Source organism: Ovis aries, chromosome 16, assembly GCF_016772045.2.
Source record: "Ovis aries strain OAR_USU_Benz2616 breed Rambouillet chromosome 16, ARS-UI_Ramb_v3.0, whole genome shotgun sequence".
In the NCBI taxonomy this organism is placed as follows: Eukaryota; Metazoa; Chordata; class Mammalia; order Artiodactyla; family Bovidae; genus Ovis; species Ovis aries.
Window position 1 is genome coordinate 8,014,460 of NC_056069.1, and position 18,155 is coordinate 8,032,614.

General features: G+C 42.2%; 1 protein-coding gene across 4 annotated transcripts in view; it reads right to left on the minus strand.

Moving 5' to 3' along the window:
* Nucleotides 1–18,155, minus strand: part of ARHGEF28 (Rho guanine nucleotide exchange factor 28) — a 350,771-nt gene that overhangs the window by 194,810 nt on the left and 137,806 nt on the right. For all 4 annotated transcript variants that reach the window (XM_060400313.1, XM_060400314.1, XM_060400312.1 and 1 more), the window contains exons 3-4: nt 11,404–11,551; nt 8,531–8,824 (exon numbers count right to left, since the gene is read on the minus strand). In XM_060400313.1, the coding sequence (XP_060256296.1) occupies nt 8,531–8,824; nt 11,404–11,551 (442 nt within the window). The remainder of the gene's footprint in view (nt 1–8,530; nt 8,825–11,403; nt 11,552–18,155) is intronic.

The window sequence follows — 18,155 nt, forward strand, 5'->3', positions numbered from 1 at the left end:
AACTTGTGGCCCCACTGAGGCTTCCACTTCTCCTTTAAGTCACCATTCACTACAGTATGACTTGTTTTCACACAGACAGATACTATTAGGTTGGCCAAAAAGTTCACTTGTAAACTTACAGGAAATACCCAGATGAATTTTTGGCCAACCCAATACTTGGCCCGGCCCTTGCAACAGGTATTCTGCAACCAACGTACCATTTCTCTAACTTCTGGATCTAAGTTTAAGTCTGTTCTGTTTACTCTAACTCCACCGGTGGCGTAACTCCACTCGCAAGGAAAGGTACATACTGCTGATCTGATCTTTGGAATTAATTAAAATAATAGTCTTTGGAATTATTATTTAAACAAAAAAATTCCCTGAGCCACTGTCAGTGGGTCCTACCCATTTCATCCATTGCTTTTCTTTGGAGACAGCTCTCCAGCCAACCATAAAATTACAGAATGAGAAACCAGCGCTCAAAATACATTGACTATGTTTATACCCAAGACAGCCATGCAAAAAAAAAGCTGCAAAGGCTCAATCAGCTCACCCTGAAAACTTCTTCCACTTATAGAATCAGCTGTAAAGGTAGGGACAAAGTTTAACTCTTTAAACTTAATAAAGCAGTCTCACATATTTTCTTGGCTTCATTAAAAATTTTAATGTATATGTCCTACAGATTCAATTCATGGTGCCACCCTTCTTAAATGTTCCTACCACAGGAAAAAAAAAAAGAGAAATGGTAATTATGTGATGAGAAGTAGGTGTTAATGCTATAGTGGTAACCAACTGCAATATATCAATGCATCTAATCAACACGTGTACACATCAAACATATCTAACAATACATGTCAGTTATCTCCCAATAGCTGAAAAAACAGGTTGCTATGTTTTCACAATTGGTAGAACTGATGAAGAGTTCTTCTCATCCACAGCAAAGAACTTCTGCCTATAAGGAGATCTTTGAACAAATGAAGTACTTTTACCTAGAGACCTGAAGAAAAGTCCAAACTCATTTTTCACAACAATTTACTTTGGCAACAAATGTCTTGACTCTGCAAGTTGTTACTACAAATTGATTTGTAAATGTATATATATGCTGTGAGAGAGAGTTTTACATGACTTTTTTAAAGTAAATGGGCTTTTCCTTCCTTAAATCGGAATGCACAGGGGACTTTCTTGGTGGTTTGGTGGCTAAGGCTTGGCGTTCCCCATGCTGGGGGCCCCGGTGCAATCCCTGGTCAGGGAACAAGATCCTGCATGCCACAACCAAAGATCCCACATGCTGCAATTAAGGCCTGCTGCTGCTGCTGCTGCGTCGCTGCAGTCGTGTCCGACCCTGTGCGACCCCAGAGACGGCAGCCCACCAGGCTCCCCCGTCCCTGGGATTCTCCGGGCAAGAACACTGGAGTGGGTTGCCATTTCCTTCTCCAATGCATGAAAGTGAAAAGTGAAAGTGACGTCGCTCAGTTGTGTCCGCCTCTTAGCGACCCCATGGACTGCGGCCCACCAGGCTCCTCCATCTATGGGATTTTCCAGGCAAGAGTACTGGAGTGGGGTGCCATTGCCTTCTCCGAACTAAGGCCTGGTGCAGCCAAATAAAAAGAAAAAAATGCATACCCAAGACAAGTTCTACTTACCTCCATAGATCAGGAGAGGCGCTATGTTCCCAGGCGCAAGGCCATCAGTCCTCTGAGACGGCATCTGCAGTCCCTTTGGGATCTTTACTCAAATGGCAGCCTCCCCACTGCTGCCAAGGCTGGTAATGGAAAGTTTGGTATTTGCAGCCATGTCAGGCTGCTGGACACACAAGTGAAAAGAAGTAATTTGAGCAGAAAGGGAAGCCTACAACTCAAGTTATCTGAGCACCAGCAGAATTTTTTTTTTTTTTAAAGAGTATTTCAAGCCAGTTAACCTAATTGTCAAAAGTATGCCAATCTGAGAAAAGATTTCTGTCCAAAAAACAATTTAAAAATCCAGAACAAAAACAAATTAAATGTGAAGTTTTATTGGTTATTATATTACTAAAGTTTTACTATAAATGTGAGGTCCTGAGACCCTGCAGAAGTTTTAATCACAAAAGCTATTTCTCAGAAAGAATGGGTTTAATTTTATGAGACAGAAATCCAATTTTATTTATGGCACCAAATTCAATAAAACGCAGGCTATTTCCTTCCCTCAGAGAATAACTGAGCTGCATGATGAGTAATGACGGGTAACATGCAGGGCTAAGGAAAGACTCTGGCTCGCTTTATAAGACACAACAGCTCAGACTCTGACCCTCCTGTAGGTTCTCGGGCCTCTCTGATAACTCTCATTTAGTGTTTGAAAAGAGAAAAATGATAGATTTATTATAAAATGCGAGCAAATACAGTCGTGCTGCACCGTAAGGCTTGCATCAGACTTATCCATGACAAAATCATTACAGAAATCAATTTTACTCATTCCGTAACATCCTGTGAGTGAGTGCTAAGTCACTTCAGTCATGCCTGACTCTTTGAGATACCAGGCTCCTCTGTCTATGGGATTCTCTGGGCAAGAATACTGAAGTGTGTTGTCATGCCCTCCTCCAGGAGATCTCCCCGACCCAGGGATCGAAACCATGTCTCTGATGTCTCCTGCATTGGCAGATGGGTTCTTCACCACTAGCACCACCTGGGAAGCCCAGCATCCTTTGTACCCCACTAAGAAGCATAAATGCACACAAAAAATTTTAAATAAATGTTAACAGCACAGTATCAAATAGCTTCTGGATAGGTCATAGGAGAAATAGTTACTAGAGGAAGAAATCTGTTTTCCATTCATGATGCCCCTACCATTAACACATGGTTAAACTTCAGTGTGCTACAAGCCACAGTTCACTCCTTACTTTGCTAATATAATTTATCTGTCTCAAAGACAAGCAAGACTAATAAGACATGTGTGCTAAAAAAGCTGCATTGACTTTGCTGAAAACACTGGACAGTATCAAGTACTAATATTTTAATTCTATAATAACTAAAAGAAAATAATTCTTACAATAAAGGACATTTGATCTGCAGACTCTCTGTAATTGTAATATAAAGTCATTCTATTTTCAACGCTTTTTGAGAAATTAATGGCCTTAATGTGAGTAGATCGATGAAAAATAAAAAATAAATTCAAATCACTCTGCTTACAGAGAAAGAAAAGAGAAGCACTGATCACAGAAGATATTCTAAACATCCTGGATCATAACTCTACTACACTGAAGGAGAAGGATCAGAAATGTGACTCAGCAGACTCCTGAACCACCCTCCTCCCATGGAAATGGACAGCTACACACAGAGCAATTCCTACTGAGAGAAATCCAGTAACTACCCCAGTGCCTCCTACACATCAGGCGAAAGAGAAAATACATTGAGATGGGTAGGAAAGGCTGAGACAAACTCTTGCCATTAACCCCACGCCCAGCACAGCACCATACAATCAGAAGGGAACACCCAACTCCCAACTTTTCCCTGAGGATTCAAGGGTTTTCACTGTACATATAACACTCCAACTTTTAAAGCTCCCACCTGAGGGATGGGCCCCCAAAATACCTATCTCTGAAAGCTTATATGACTTATATTAATGAATCTCACAGGACTGTAGCAATTAAAGCAGCAGCTCTAAGATGGGCACGTAAGCATCCACCATGGCTGTCCCCCAGGGCTCAGTGTAGAATTAGCAGGCAAGCACACCCAGTCTCTCCCAGGAAGAGATCTGACTGTATATTTTATGAGCTGCTGCCCAGTGGTCTAGCTTCTCATTAGCATGCACTGAGGGGCTGGCTGTGATTCTCCCTGGACCCCAAGGAAGCCAGTTGGCAATTCCTTTATTCCTTTGCTCCAGTCCCACTCCAACAGTAAAGCCAGGTCACCAGCACCTCTCTGAAAGGAACTGCTTTTACAGCTATGACTCAAGCAACAGGTCCCAGATCACCAGGCACCGACAGGCAATGGGGCTTGCATTCACAAGTCCCACAGGATTGTAGTGGATAAAGAAGCAGTTGTTAATGGGTGTGCACATAAGCATTTGCTGCAACAATCCCCCTAGGCTTCTTTACAGAAGAGCAAGCTAAAAACACTCATCTTCCAGTCTTTCCCTGGAAGGGATCTGATTGCATGCTTTCCCAGCTCATGCCTTCTAGTCGCCCTGCGTCTAGGTGCTGACTGAGATCCTCCCCTTTAGGGCATTGACAGGTCTTGGCACATGCTCAACTACTGGGAACTACCAAGAACAAAACAGTAACTTGGACTATCACAAAGATTTAAGAGGCAACCAGGAGCTTAGGCTGGGATGATTGATTAGGCTCATCTACACAAGAGCAGTCTGTCAAGACTGGGAGAGGTGGCTGTTTTATCTGATGCACAGAACACAAAACAGAGTCAAGGGAAATGAAGAAACATAATAATAACATCAAAAAAAAAGATAAATCTCCAAAAACTAATCTTAATGAAATGGAAGTAAGTGATTTATCTGAGAGAGAGTTCAAAATAACAAAGATACTCAGCAAGGTCAGGACAGTAATGCATGTACAAAATGAGAGTTCAAAAAAAAAAAAAAATGTTTAAAAGGACCAAACAGAATATAACAGAGCTGAAGAATACAACTGACATTTAAACATTCAAGGCTTCAACAGTAAACTAGATCAAGCGGAAGAAAGTATCTGCAAACTAGAAAACAGGAGCGTGGAACTTATCTAATCAGAGGACCAAAAAGAAGAAGGGCTGTCCCTGAACACGGATGTTGTAGAGAAGTTCTATTACAAGTCTCTAGGCTGCAGGCAATGTCACCTCAACTACTATAAACTGTTCTTAGAGAAAGTCTAGAAACTTACTAGAAATTTCAAGGAATTGTTTACAGCACCAAGATTTTATCTTTTGCCTATCTTCATTTATCCAGACCAACTGTAATTTCTTTTTCACATATGTACATACAACCTACTCTCTATACACGGAAATCTGTTCACAAACACACATGAAAGTCAACTTTTACTGAGAATTTAGTATGTTCAGACGTTGTTGTAGAAGCCTTATCATACACTATCTAATTCAACCATGGCAACAAGCCAGTAAGTTTGGGGACTACCATGTCTCATTTTAGAAATTAAAACTGTGGCATCAGAACAAAAATAATTTGCCCAGAAGATCTTACAGCCAGGAGGCAACTGGGCCAGGACTTGGCACTTAATCTTAATGACTGTTACACTAGAAATGTTTTCCAATAAAATACAATGTTTCGCCACATGAAGCAACTGATCCAGTTTTTTTTTTTTTTTCAAGAAAAAAATATAACAATATACATAATATGTACTTACATATCTTGGTGACATAAGAGCATGGTAACTAGTGAGAAGTTCTGAAAGATTTATGTGTTTGTCAAAATGAGTATGCCTTGCAAAATGTAAAGTGAAAGTGAAAGTGAAGCCGCGTCTGACTCTTTGTGACCCATGGACTGTAGCCCACCAAGCTCCTCCATCCATGGGATTCTCCAGGCAAGAATACTGGAGTGGGTTGCCATTTCCTTCTCCAGGGGATCTTCCCGACCCAAGGATTGAACCCAGGTCTCCCACATTGCAGGCAGACGCTTTAACCTCTGCACCACCAGGGAAGCCCCGCAAAATGTAAAGAACACTCCAATATTATTGACAAAATTCATTTTAAAAGCCAAGAGGCTTAAGAAAATGAAGCCCCTTATCCAGAAAACATATATATGCATATGTATAAATGTATATATACACATATGAATGAGTATATGTATCTACATATATATACATAAATGAATATATGAATATATATATGTGTGTATATACATGTGAATAAAGTTACTTAGCCAGAAAACATTTTTCCCTTCCCTGTATACAGGAGGGTTACAAAAGTGGTATCTAGGATGTGTGACTCCTTAAAGTCTCAGGATATACCCCTCATTCATTCAAGCATTTTTTGAGTGCCTGCTATATGCCAAGCCCTTTGCTAGATCCTGGTGAGCAGAACAGACACCACCAACTCCATCAGGAAGCCCACCCCTTCATTCATATCAGTCAGCTACCACACTGAGTGCAGCACATGGGAGTCGGGCGTTGCTCAGTGATGAACTGGGCTTGCGACTTCTCTAATCCAAGGTCTTAAGAAATAAGAAACACTCTTAAGTGCCCGGGAAAGTTTAAGTACAACCCTGATAAGGATAAGAAATGGAGATTTTCTCTGATTGTGGTGTATGGCATTATGATTCATCTTTAAAAAATCATATCCGTTTTACCTAGAGTAGGGCTTCCCATAGCTCAGCTGGTAAAGAATCTGCCTGCAATGCAGGAGACTCTGATTCGATTCCTGGGTCGGGAAGATCTGCTGGAGAAGGGACAGGCTACCCACTTCAGTATTCCTGGGCTTTCCTGGTGGCTCAGCTGGTAAAGAACTGTCTGCAATGCAGGAGACCTGGGTTTGATCCCTGGGTCGGGAAGATCCGCTGGAGAAGGGACAGGCTACCCATTCCAGTATTCTGGCCTGGACAACCCCATGGAGTCACAGAGTTGGACACGACTGAGCGACTTTCACTTTCACTTTATCTACAGTAGTGCATTTAATTTTTCACTTTCATGCATTGGAGAAGGAAATGGCAACCCACTCCAGTGTTCTTGCCTAGAGAATCCCAGGGATGGGGGAGCCTGGTGGGCTGCCATCTATGGGGTCACACAGGGTCGGACACGACTGAAGCAACTTAGCAGCAGCAGCAGCAGCAGCAATGCATTTAATCTATCCATGACTGAATTTAAACCAACCTATAACCTGTAACCATCTGGAAGCAGAAATTCTTAAAAACAGTATTATCCAACCACAAAGCTAAAGGCATGGGAAGAACACAGAAAAACATCACTAGTATATGTTTTGTTGAATAAATACAGATTGATATTTCTACCTCCAATAAAATGTCATCTGTAATCGCTGAGAAGGCAATGGCACCCCACTCCAGTACTCTTGCCTGGAAAATCCCATGGATGGAGGAGCCTGGTAGGCTGCAGTCCATGGGGTCTCGAAGAGTCGGACACGACTGAGTGACTGCACTTTCACTTTTCACTTTCATGCATTGGAGAAGGAAATGGCAACCCACTCCAGTGTTCTTGCCTGGAGAATCCCAGGGACGGGGGAGCCTGGTGGGCTGCCGTCTATGGGGTCGCACAGAGTCGGACATGACTGAAGCAACTTAGCAGCAACCAACTACTGAACAGTGTAGCCTCATGCATGGTACAGGCTTATAATATGTCAGGAAGCATTTAACAGGAGGCTTCCTAGGTGCTGTTTTGGATCTGTCAGGAATTCTCTGTTCCTTATTAATTCCTGAATATTCAGGAATTAAGAGGAGAGGCAAGCCTCTCCTGGGACTGAGGAATCCAGGCATTTCCTTCATCAGTTTTTCTATGATAAGTACCCTCTTTCTTTTTATGAACCATATGGTAAAAGTGGTTATTTACAACTCTCTCTTTCATATGGATGATCTCATGTTTTCTTGATAACTTGTAAGTTTTGATTTTATCTCTGCTGAAAATGGCTATCTTGTAAGACAGTATAAATACTTATACAATGTTGAATAAAACAGCTTTGCTCCATCAGAGCTCTGGTCCCCATGTCTCTCTCTCTCTCTCTCTCTCTCTCTCTCTCTCTCTCTCTCTCTCTCTCTCTCTCTCTCTCTCTCTCCTTCTCTCTCTCCCTCTCTTTTTTCAGGCTGATCCCCTGGAGCGCAGAGGCTCTCTGATTTCACTTTCCTGCCCGGGCTAAGACCCTCTCGAGAAGGTGCTCTGCACCTTCACTCCATCAAGAGGGCGCCTGAGGCCTTTGTGAACAGAGCAAGCCCTGTGCAGGGGCTTTATTGGCTTTCTGTGTAAACCAAGGAACATCAGCCTCTTTCTCTCCTTTACTTCCTTATTGTCAACTCTGGACCAACAGGTTCCAGTCCATTAAAGGACCTCAACAATAATACATCTATATCTCTGTTCACATTGGCTGTAAATGGTTTTAAGAGTCTATTTAATGATATTAAGACTCTATGCAGTCTCTCAGAAAATAAGGGGCATCCAGAAGTAAGTCCAAAAGTTAACATAAATATAGTAAATATGAGTGTTCTCAGTGACACTGACATTTTTGAAGGTGTCAATGCATTAGCTAACTTCCAGCACAGCCACGTTTCTCAGCGTTCCACAAGTAGGCTGCATGTTCGTCCTTGCTCAATGACTCTCCCTGTTTGAAAGAGGGCACCAATATCCTCTTGTCACAGCAAGAAAACATGCCAAGGGAAGTGGAAGCATGGCCCAAACCTGCCACAAAGAAACAGTCTTCCCCTCCTTGAGGTAAAGTTCTTCGCCTCCTAGAATACAGCCTCACCAGCCCAGAGACGAGCAGCTCAGGACATCAGAGACCCCAGCTTTACCAGGGAAAGGCTCGGGTCAAAAGTGGGCAGGAAAACCCATCCAGATAAACAGATAACAAATCGCAGAGCACCTTGTGAACTTCACATAGAGAGGAGACACCTGAATTTTCTGGTAAGGACTCACCTTCCAGTGAAGAATTCCCCAAGACAGTCCATCCCAGAGGCAACTCCAGATGAGTCAGGGCCAGCACGAGCTCCTCGTCCAGAGCAGGCAACTCCCCCGCCGTCAGGGCAAACGGGGTCAGCAAGGTCTGGTGGCTGCTGGAGGTGAGGCGATCGGCCTGGGTGACCAGCAGACGAGCCAGCCTACAGGCCATGTTGTCCACGTAGGTCACGGAGTCAGAACCCATGGTCACCGGGGAGTAACCTTCTGAGCAGAGGCACACAGACACGGTGACTGTCTCTTGAAGCCCGTGGCCTGGACAACAAGACAGTGAACAGTTCACCCTGAGGCCGCCGAAGATGCACTTCCAGTGTCCAAAGCGAGAGGCCAAGCATACACACCACACGCTCAGAAGAGTAAGGTGGACAGGAAACGCGGCCAGTCAGCTTTAAACGCTGCCAAGCCGGTGGGTCCAAATGAACACTGACCCCATCTTCTTCCACGGACTCCAATTCCAAGCTAACTTTTATGAGCTCTGACCATTTTAGTGGCTGTTCTCTTGTCACTATTTCGCTGGTAGCTCAGTTGGTAAAGAATCTGCCTGCAGTGCGGGAGACCCAGATTCGATCCCTGCGTGGGGAAGATCCCCTGGAGAAGGAAATGGCAAACCATTCCAGAATCCTTGCCTGGAAAATCCCATAGACAAAGGAGCCTGGTGGGATGCAGTTAGTTCATGGGGTCGTAAAGAGTCAGGCACAACTGAGCAACTAACACTCACACTCCTATCACTACCACTGCTGTTTGGCACAACTTCACCATGTACTTCAACCCAACCGTCAAATTCAAGTTTGTTGTCTTAGAGACCTTTGTCCATTTCTGTTCTGGCATTTCCTTCTGAGTCACACGTTTTTTATATATTTATTTAGGTGATCATTTTATAAGGCAGCACCATAAAGTTACACAAGTTTACCCTAATTCCTCAGCGTCCTTTTGAACGTTGAGTAGGGTGGGTAAACGCTAATCCACAGAAACATTAAAGATAATGTTCACTGCCCCACCGCCACTTCTGAGAGCAGCATCTCTGTTCTGTAGCTGTTCTTAATGCCTCTGCTATTGGGTGGCTACCTAACCCTGCTGCTTCTCCCTCCTCCTTACATTCTCCCTTGACTTTACCAAGGTTGGGAACTTCTCCCCAGGTATGTTTTTATGTTGTCCTTGGCAGAATTTCCAGGAGTTACTGCCATCTAACTTCTGTGACTATGATCATTGTAGCTGGAGAGATTTAGCCACCACTGACCCCCAAGCAAACGACTAACGGGCTCAGGTCATCCTTGTTCTGCCTTATATTCTCCAGAGCCTTTCCCCAGGAGCTATGCTGCCAGGCTTCAAGGAACAAGAGCACCCTGGGCTTACCAGGCAGGAACTACTGCCATTTTCTCATCACTGTCTCTTTAAAGTGGCCCAGCAGTACAAACACAGAACGCAGCTCCCGCCACCAGACTAAATGTGTCCAGTATATACTATGGAAATCCGTTGTACATACTTCAGAAAGGTACCCTTGCGAAGCTATATCCAGGACAATTTAAGATTTAGAACCAGAAACTGTCCTTTGCCTGCAAGGAATTTGTTAAACTCAAGGTATGAACGCTCCCTTCTAAGCAGGCCACAATATACTCAAAAAGATGTTCTTTAACACACAAGGAGTGGGGAGAATGTCCACCCCTACATGCAAGCAAGAAAAAGATTAAAATGTTGATGTTAGGAGTAGCACTTCTGTTATTATTTTTATTCTTTCTCTACATAAGAAGCTTGATTTAAAAGGAGAAAAACCAAGAAAAGAGGGCCAAGCCAAATGCAGCAAAAACATCAACACAAGTGTCAAAGCAAAGGGGGAGAGGCAAATGAGACTGACGGCCAGTATAATTCTGTGCCATTAATGTGGTTTGACTTCTTTTATTTTTTTTTTTATGAGGATAGGAGTTCCTGGGCCCAAGATAGGAGAGTTTAAAATTGCCCAAAGTCCCGGAAGTAGGACAGTAGATTGATTCGGTGATCAAACCCAAGGAGGTCTGCACATCACCACCATTCTCACTACACCTGTGTTTGCATGCTTCCTGTCTTCCTTCTTCCACATGCAACAGCTATCCTACAGAAGCACTTAAAACAATTTGTTTAAACAAAACTGAAGCCAGTGTTACCTATTAAAAAAACTGAAGAGTCCCTAGATGATATAATTTAAAGGGGTCTTAAAGACCCACAGTTGAAATCAAGCAATCAACAAACAAGCAAAACAACAAAAACTCTCCTTTCCTGCAGGTAAAGGATGCCTTAATTGCACCTTTAGATCAGAGCTTGCTGTCGGATGCACAACCCACACCTACTGAAAATGCAAAAGAACTGTCCCTAAGGAGGGCTGTTAGCTCATAACCTGTCATCTGTCACTGTGATACTTGAAGACATTTGGGAGAACTACAGGTTTCAGAATGTGAATGGTGGTGAGATGAGAAAGTTCTAGAGGCTGAGATCCAACAAGGAAACATCTGGATGGACAGGATGCTGAGTAAAGAACCCCAGCCACCCAAGGGAGCAAAGCAGAGAGAGGCAACTAGACCAACCACAGGAGGATGAGGAAAACGGAACTAAGATGGATATCAGGTATCTCAGATCTCCCTGAGCTGTCCCTGGCCACAGGTCCCAGGACAACGGGAGGCAATGTTAAGACAGATTGCATCCAGAGCCCCGCTCCTCAGCCTGGAGCGTAAGTCTAAGCTGTGGCTGCTTGGGGACCTGCAGACACAGCTGGAAGAGCCTCAGACTTGAGATAACCCAGTGTTAGTGTACACACACACACACACACACACACACACACACACACACACACACACACGCCTCACCTGGAATGCTGGACTGGAGAACATTATCCTCTGTGCGCTCTGCAATCACGATGTGTCTCTGATGAGATCCATTATAAATAAAGTAAAACTCAGCATCTTTAGGAAGATAGACATTTTTGCCAAACTTCGCACAGACCGTCATCTGCCCCTGAAAAATGAACAAGTCGAGGCATCATCACATTTCCTTGTCCTGGCTCTAAGAAACCAAATAACAAGGGCCCCGGGCCAAAACAGGGTCCATTGTTATGTTCACTTCACGTGAGCCCAAATAGCATGAATCCTTCTTCCCAACAACATCATTTTGGACCTCAGGGAGATGCTTTCTGATCTATTTATGTATGCTTGTTAGAGCTGGTTTGTTCTGCTTTCAAAAGTGAAGAAGTTAGGGCATACAAAAGAATATTTTTATTTATTAGATGATACTTTGTTCTTTACTTTCTTTGAATTCCTACCTGATGAACATATTGCTTGTATTTATGTTTTCCTGCACCTGAGATACTTCAAAATAATTATTCTTATCTGGAGCCTATATACTAGACCAAAGCAGCTTATAAGAACCTTGAGTTTCCTCAAGCACTGCCAAATAAACAGCCCTATGCAACCCAACGGTTGGCATGCCCTTTCTCACCACTGTTTGTCTTCTCTGAGGGATTTCCAGGTCCACTTTCTCACCCAGCCTGGCCTCACACCTTCTATAGAAAAGCTTCCGGCTGGCACCAATCCCTGCTAAAAACCCAGGGTCCAAGGAGAGGAGCTGCCACCCTGGGTCACTGAGGCACACTCTGAGGAAGGAAGGAAGAAAGGGAAAAAGGAAGGAAGGAAGGAAGGAAGGACAGAAGTCATGTCAGAAGCAGCAGCAGACTAGCACCCCCTAGTATACTAGCATCCAGGGGTGGTGTGGGGCGGCCAGTCAGTGCTACAGCCCAAATACCAGTGATGGGTGAGGCTGCCAGATCACCAAGCATTCAGGATACTCCCTCTCCTCAAATACAAAAAGGCAGCACAAAGGGGGCCTCCAGGGAGCAGGCACACACCCTCCAGCTTGTAGGGGTGGCTGGGAAATAGAAACCAAGAGGCGGAGGGCTCCAGGGCTCAGTCCAGCGTGGAGAAGGATGTGGGCTTTTGTGCGCCTGCCCAACAAAAACAAAACTACTCTTCCAGAGTTCCTCACCCTGTGACAGGAGAAAAAGTGAAGACAGAAAGGCTCCCCCAGTCTCCTCCACATCTGTTAGCCTCCGATGGATATCAGCATGATATCCCATAGGATATAAAGAGGTAGACCAATCAGGACCAAAAACAAAATCAGTGTGGACTTTCTCTTTCCAGTAACTACATGGTTATTCTTGCTAAAATTTTTAAATAAACAGACTATGTTTTCCCAGTGGTTTGCAATGTACCATACACACAAAACATCATCTTAAATCATAAATAAGAATAAATACAAACTGCAGAGTTCAGGGAAAAATAAATACCAGTTTCCTATTTTGAATTATCCTTAATCTGCCTGTGAGCAGGCGCATTAGCAGGCATGTAAGCACATGCTCACATGCACACACACACATATACATATATATACACAATCAATAGAAAATAACATGCCAAGAAAAATCTACCATACAATAGTTTCCAAAAAAAAAAAAAGTTCAGGAAGAGGACCTGAAAGGCAAAAAACAATAACAACTGTCTGACATGACAGACAGAGGAAACTTAGATGAAATTCCATTTCCTAAAAAAGGAAGACCAGTTTGCTTTAGTCATGCCCCTGGTTTCTAAAGAGACTGCTAATTACCCACAGACAAAATCTAAACTGATGTGTTAGTGATTTTTTTTTTTTAATGTTGGAAAATTAACTGTACCAACAGGTCAAAGTTTTTCACAGATCAAAAGCATATCTAATCTATATCTGTTCAAAACAACAATCATATTACATTTTATTTGGTTAGGTGAACCAGGACTATGCCTTATGAAAGGGTTTAACTGCAACCCTTTTGAATGCAATACAGCCCCAAACAGTAGAGTTTTACAATTCAATTATGCCTCCCTTTCAAGACCATACCATGCTTTACATTGGTCAAAGACAAGCAACAGGTGAGAAATAAGATGCAGCCATCACCGAGATGTCCAGAAGTCCCAGCATTAAGAATAATATTCAACAAGAAAAAGAGTCTCTCATTTGCTAATCACAAAGAAATCAGAAAGATGTCGTGAAGAATATTAGGGGAGGAGGAGAGAGGAAGTGATACAGAAACCAGCAGAGAGACCCGGTGAGACAGAAGGGGGTGGCAGGAGAGGAAGACAGGGAAAGAAAATAGGAAAGGACGAGGACATTTCACCCAAAAGTCAGATAAAGTTGAAGAGATTTAGAGAAAGCTACAAAGGAGACCAGCAGGAGAAAGAGACTGAAAATGTGCTAAGGAACAAGTAAGCCTCACCAATCAGCCACAGGGGACAGTCTATGCCTGAGAGTGAGGACTTCCTAACCACTGTGGCCATTCAAAATCTACTTTTGCCAAAAGGCCATTTTCTTAATGGCAAACATAAATTCCAGTGTAGACTTCCAGTGTGTCTCCATCACTTCCCTGTCTGGACTCAGCTGCATACTTTGTTTCAGGGAATGGAAAACTAGAAACTTTTGTAAGTGAATGCTGGCATCAATATCAGAATCACTCTGCTTTTACACAGAAAAAAGACTAATGTTATCGCCTGTTAATTCACTCTATCCCACAGAAAATTTTAAAAACTCAGCTATTTCACTGAAACTTCTGGAAACACTAGGAGGCTTAAGAGGCAAAATTATTTTCCCAATTTAATCTATAGATTTAATACACTCCAACTAAAACCAAAACTGAATTTGTCAAATGAAAATCAACAAACTTACTCTAAAGTTCATGTGGAAGAATAAATACACAAGACTGGTAACAAAAGTTTTGAGAAAGAGAATAAGGTTTGAGCTGGGATGGGGGGATCAGAACTTGCCCCTGCCATGGAAATTATGTAACAATGAAGGAAGGTGGCATTTAAAATCAGTGGGGAAAGAATGCACTACTCAGTAAGCCATTTTGGAACAGTAACTATCTATCACATCAAATAGTTAAATTCCCAATTAATTCAATATTCAACATAATCCATAAGTGCATAAAATTAGAAAACTGTCTTCAATTTTTTGTTTTTGAACAAAATAACAAAGATATATAAATTTCATCTATACTAACACCACCCTAATTTATCAAACTTTTAAAATTTTTCCTATTTCCTTCCAGTCTTTGTTCAACGCACAGCTAATTATTACACAGTTATACTCATGGCATAAATATACATATGGTTGTACTTCTCTCCTATCCAAAGCATTTTTCCATGTTGTTACAATTTTGGCACCATTTTTAATTGCATTCCATCAAGTTGTCTGATTTTCCCTAATTTACTTAATCATTCCTCTATTGTACATTAAGGGTATTTCCAGCTTGTTAACATTATAAAAAAATACATTAAGTACTTTCATGTCTATTGTTTTTATTCTTTAAATTACTTTTTTAGAGTAGAATTCCAGAAATGAGGCCAAGAATGGACACAATTGTCACCATGTGTATGATCGCTTTCCAAAAATGTATCAACTTTTGAATCAATACAGGTATATGTGTGGCTGAGTCCCTTCCCTGTTCACCTGAAACTGTCACAACATTGTTAATCAGCTATACCCCAATACAAAACAAAAAGTTAAAAAATACACCAACTCTCGTCATCACTTGTACTGGTGAAGAGTATTATTTTTATTCCAACTTTGCCAAAACTTCCTCTTTTATTATTCCCTAAGTTAACAGATAATAAACAGCTTCTCACTGATTTAATTCATATTTTTTCCACTGCTGCTGAAATTTATTGGCCACTTTTATCAAAGCCAATATTAATAGTTGCCTGATTAAATCCTGATTTAAAGAATTTGTCTTCTCTCTTCTGTTTACCTAAGGTCACCTTTGCTTTGAAAGGAAGTGAAATTGCTCAGTCATATCCAACTTTTTGTGACCCCATGGACTGTAGCCTGCCAAGCTCCTCTGTCCATGGAATTCTCCAGGCAAGAATACTGGAGTGAGTAGCCATTCCCTTCTCCAGGGGATCTTCCCAACCCAATGAACAAACCCAGGTCTCCCACACTGAAGCCAGATTCTTTACCCTCTAAGCTACCAGGAAAGCTCATGAAAACTGGAGTGGGTAGCCTATCCTTCTCCAGGAGACCTTCCTGACCCAGGGATCAAACTGGGGTCTCCGGCATTGCAGGCAGATTATTTACCAGCTGAGCTACCAGGGAAGCCCCTACCTTTGCTTTAATCAGGTCAAAATTTTCACTTTTGCAAATGAACCAGTTGAAAGCAACATCACAAGCATCCCCTTTCTCCTATTACCTTCTCATGCCCAAATCAAAAGCACTAGCGTACTCCCATAAAACCACTAAAGGTCAGGTCATATGGAAAACAGGAGTAATAAAAGTAAGGCTGCTGCTGCTGCTAAGTCGCTTCAGTCATGTCCAACTCTGTGTGACCCCAGAGGTGGCAGCCCACCAGGCTCTCCCATCCCTGGGATTCTCCAGGCAAGAACACTGGAGTGGGCTGCCATTGCCTTCTCCGAAAAGTAAGGCAGAAAACCTTCAGTTCAGTCGCTCAGTTGTGTCCGACTCTTTGCGACCCCATGAATCGCAGCACGCCAGGCCTCCCTGTTCATCACCAACTCCTGGAGTTCACTCAAACTCGCGTCCATCGAGTCGGTGATACCATCCAGCCATCTCATCCTCTGTCATCCCCTTCTCCTCCTGCCCCCAATCCCTCCCAGCATCAGAGTCTCTTCCAATGAGTCAACTCTTCGCATGAGGTGGCCAAAGTACTGGAGTTTCAGCTTCAGCATCATTCCTTCCAAAGAAATCCCAGGGCTGATCTCCTTCAGAATGGACTGCTTGGATCTCCTTACAGTCCAAGGGACTCTCAAGAGTCCTCTCCAACACCACAGTTCAAAAGCATCACTTCTTCGGCACTCAGCCTTCTTCACAGTCCAACTCTCACATCCATACATGACCACTGGAAAACCATAGCCTTGACTAGATGGACCTTTGTTGGCAAAGTAATATCTCTGCTTTTGAATATGCTATCTAGGTTGGTCATAATTTTCCTTCCAAGGAGTAAGCGTCTTTCAATTTCATGGCTGCAGTCAACATTTGCAGTGATTTTGGAGCCTTAACTAAGTATAATCACACTAAATAGCTCTCAATATAAGCACAGACTCAAAAATTAACTAATTAAACCAATACTTTTCTTTTTTTTTTTACCATCAAGCATCCCCCTGGAGAAATTCTACTTGTAAAACTCATCAATAATGCTCACAATCAAGTCTTCTGCTGACATGCTGTGACATCTATGCATTTCTTCTCAAAGGAACGAAAGAGGTAGAAAATTTATTTGCCATCTTAAAGTATTTCTTCCAGCTCTATTAACTCATCTTCCAATGGCATTTAAGAAGAAAATGGACAGTGACATTGACGTGCATATTCTAAATATTTTTCATTATATTTAGAATGGCTTCTAAGTCAAGTTCTCTAGTACCCTGAATAACTTGGTGGCTATATTATCTTAATCTGAGTATTAGGTATTCTTATATTAATGTTCTCCCTCCCTCTCTCCCTTTCCTCTCTCTCACGCTCTATAGACAACATACCTGTATATACTTTGTTAATAAGTGTCACCTGCTGGACAACAACCTTAACTATCCACTTTCTAAACCACCTGGCCCGACAGGGACTAGACAAATAGTAAAGATTCAAATGATGGCAACAAGAGCGAAGAGTGCAAGCGTGCACCTTTTTATCGTGAGGCTGCTTTATCTGGGTCTACAGGAAGAGTCCATTTGGGTTTCCAGCGGTCTGGGAAACTAAAAATTATTAGCAAAGCTGTTTATGCACGTGTGTGTGCAGTGTTCTAGAGGCTCCCAGGTGGCGCTAGTGGTAAAGAATCCGCTTGCCAATGCAGGAGTCTTAAGAGCAAGAGTTTGATCCCTGGGGCAGGAAGATCCCCTGGAGGAGGACATGGCAACCCATTCCAGTAACCTTGCCTGGAGAATCCCCATAGACAGAAGAGTCTGGTGGGCTGTAATCCATACGATTGTAAAGAGTCAGACACAACAAGCGACTTAGCACTGAGTCCAGTTTTCTAAGGAATGGTTTATAGTTTTCATCACATTCTCAAAGGCATTCAAAGATTCAAAAAATGTGAAGAACTCTAGCTTTTATAGTAACGAACAAAAATGGGAATTTAACAAATGCTTTTTATTGGTAATTATCACCTTTTAATATGACAGTAAGACTGTTTGGTTTTCTAAGGTATTCTAGTATTCTACACAGACTTTATATGGGATAATTTCTAATAGAAGTACAATGAAGGTGTTAATTGATATGTCAAATATTACAATGAATGTTTCCTAATACATGCCATTAAAACCATAATCGTAATATAAATAACACATTCTATCAAATTTGATTCTTTGTTTTTAATATTTGAAACTTGTCCTCTTTACAGTAACAACAACAACAAAAATAGTAATTTTACCCAGAGACTTCTCTGCAGAGGAAACTGTGTTAAATGTTGTAAGATCCTTTAAAAAATACTTTTTAAAGAGATACATTGCCCCATGCCATAGAGAATAAAAGTACAGGTACTAGTTAGAATCAACACTAATAGGATTTCAGAGCCAGATTAACAGGACTGGATTTCTTC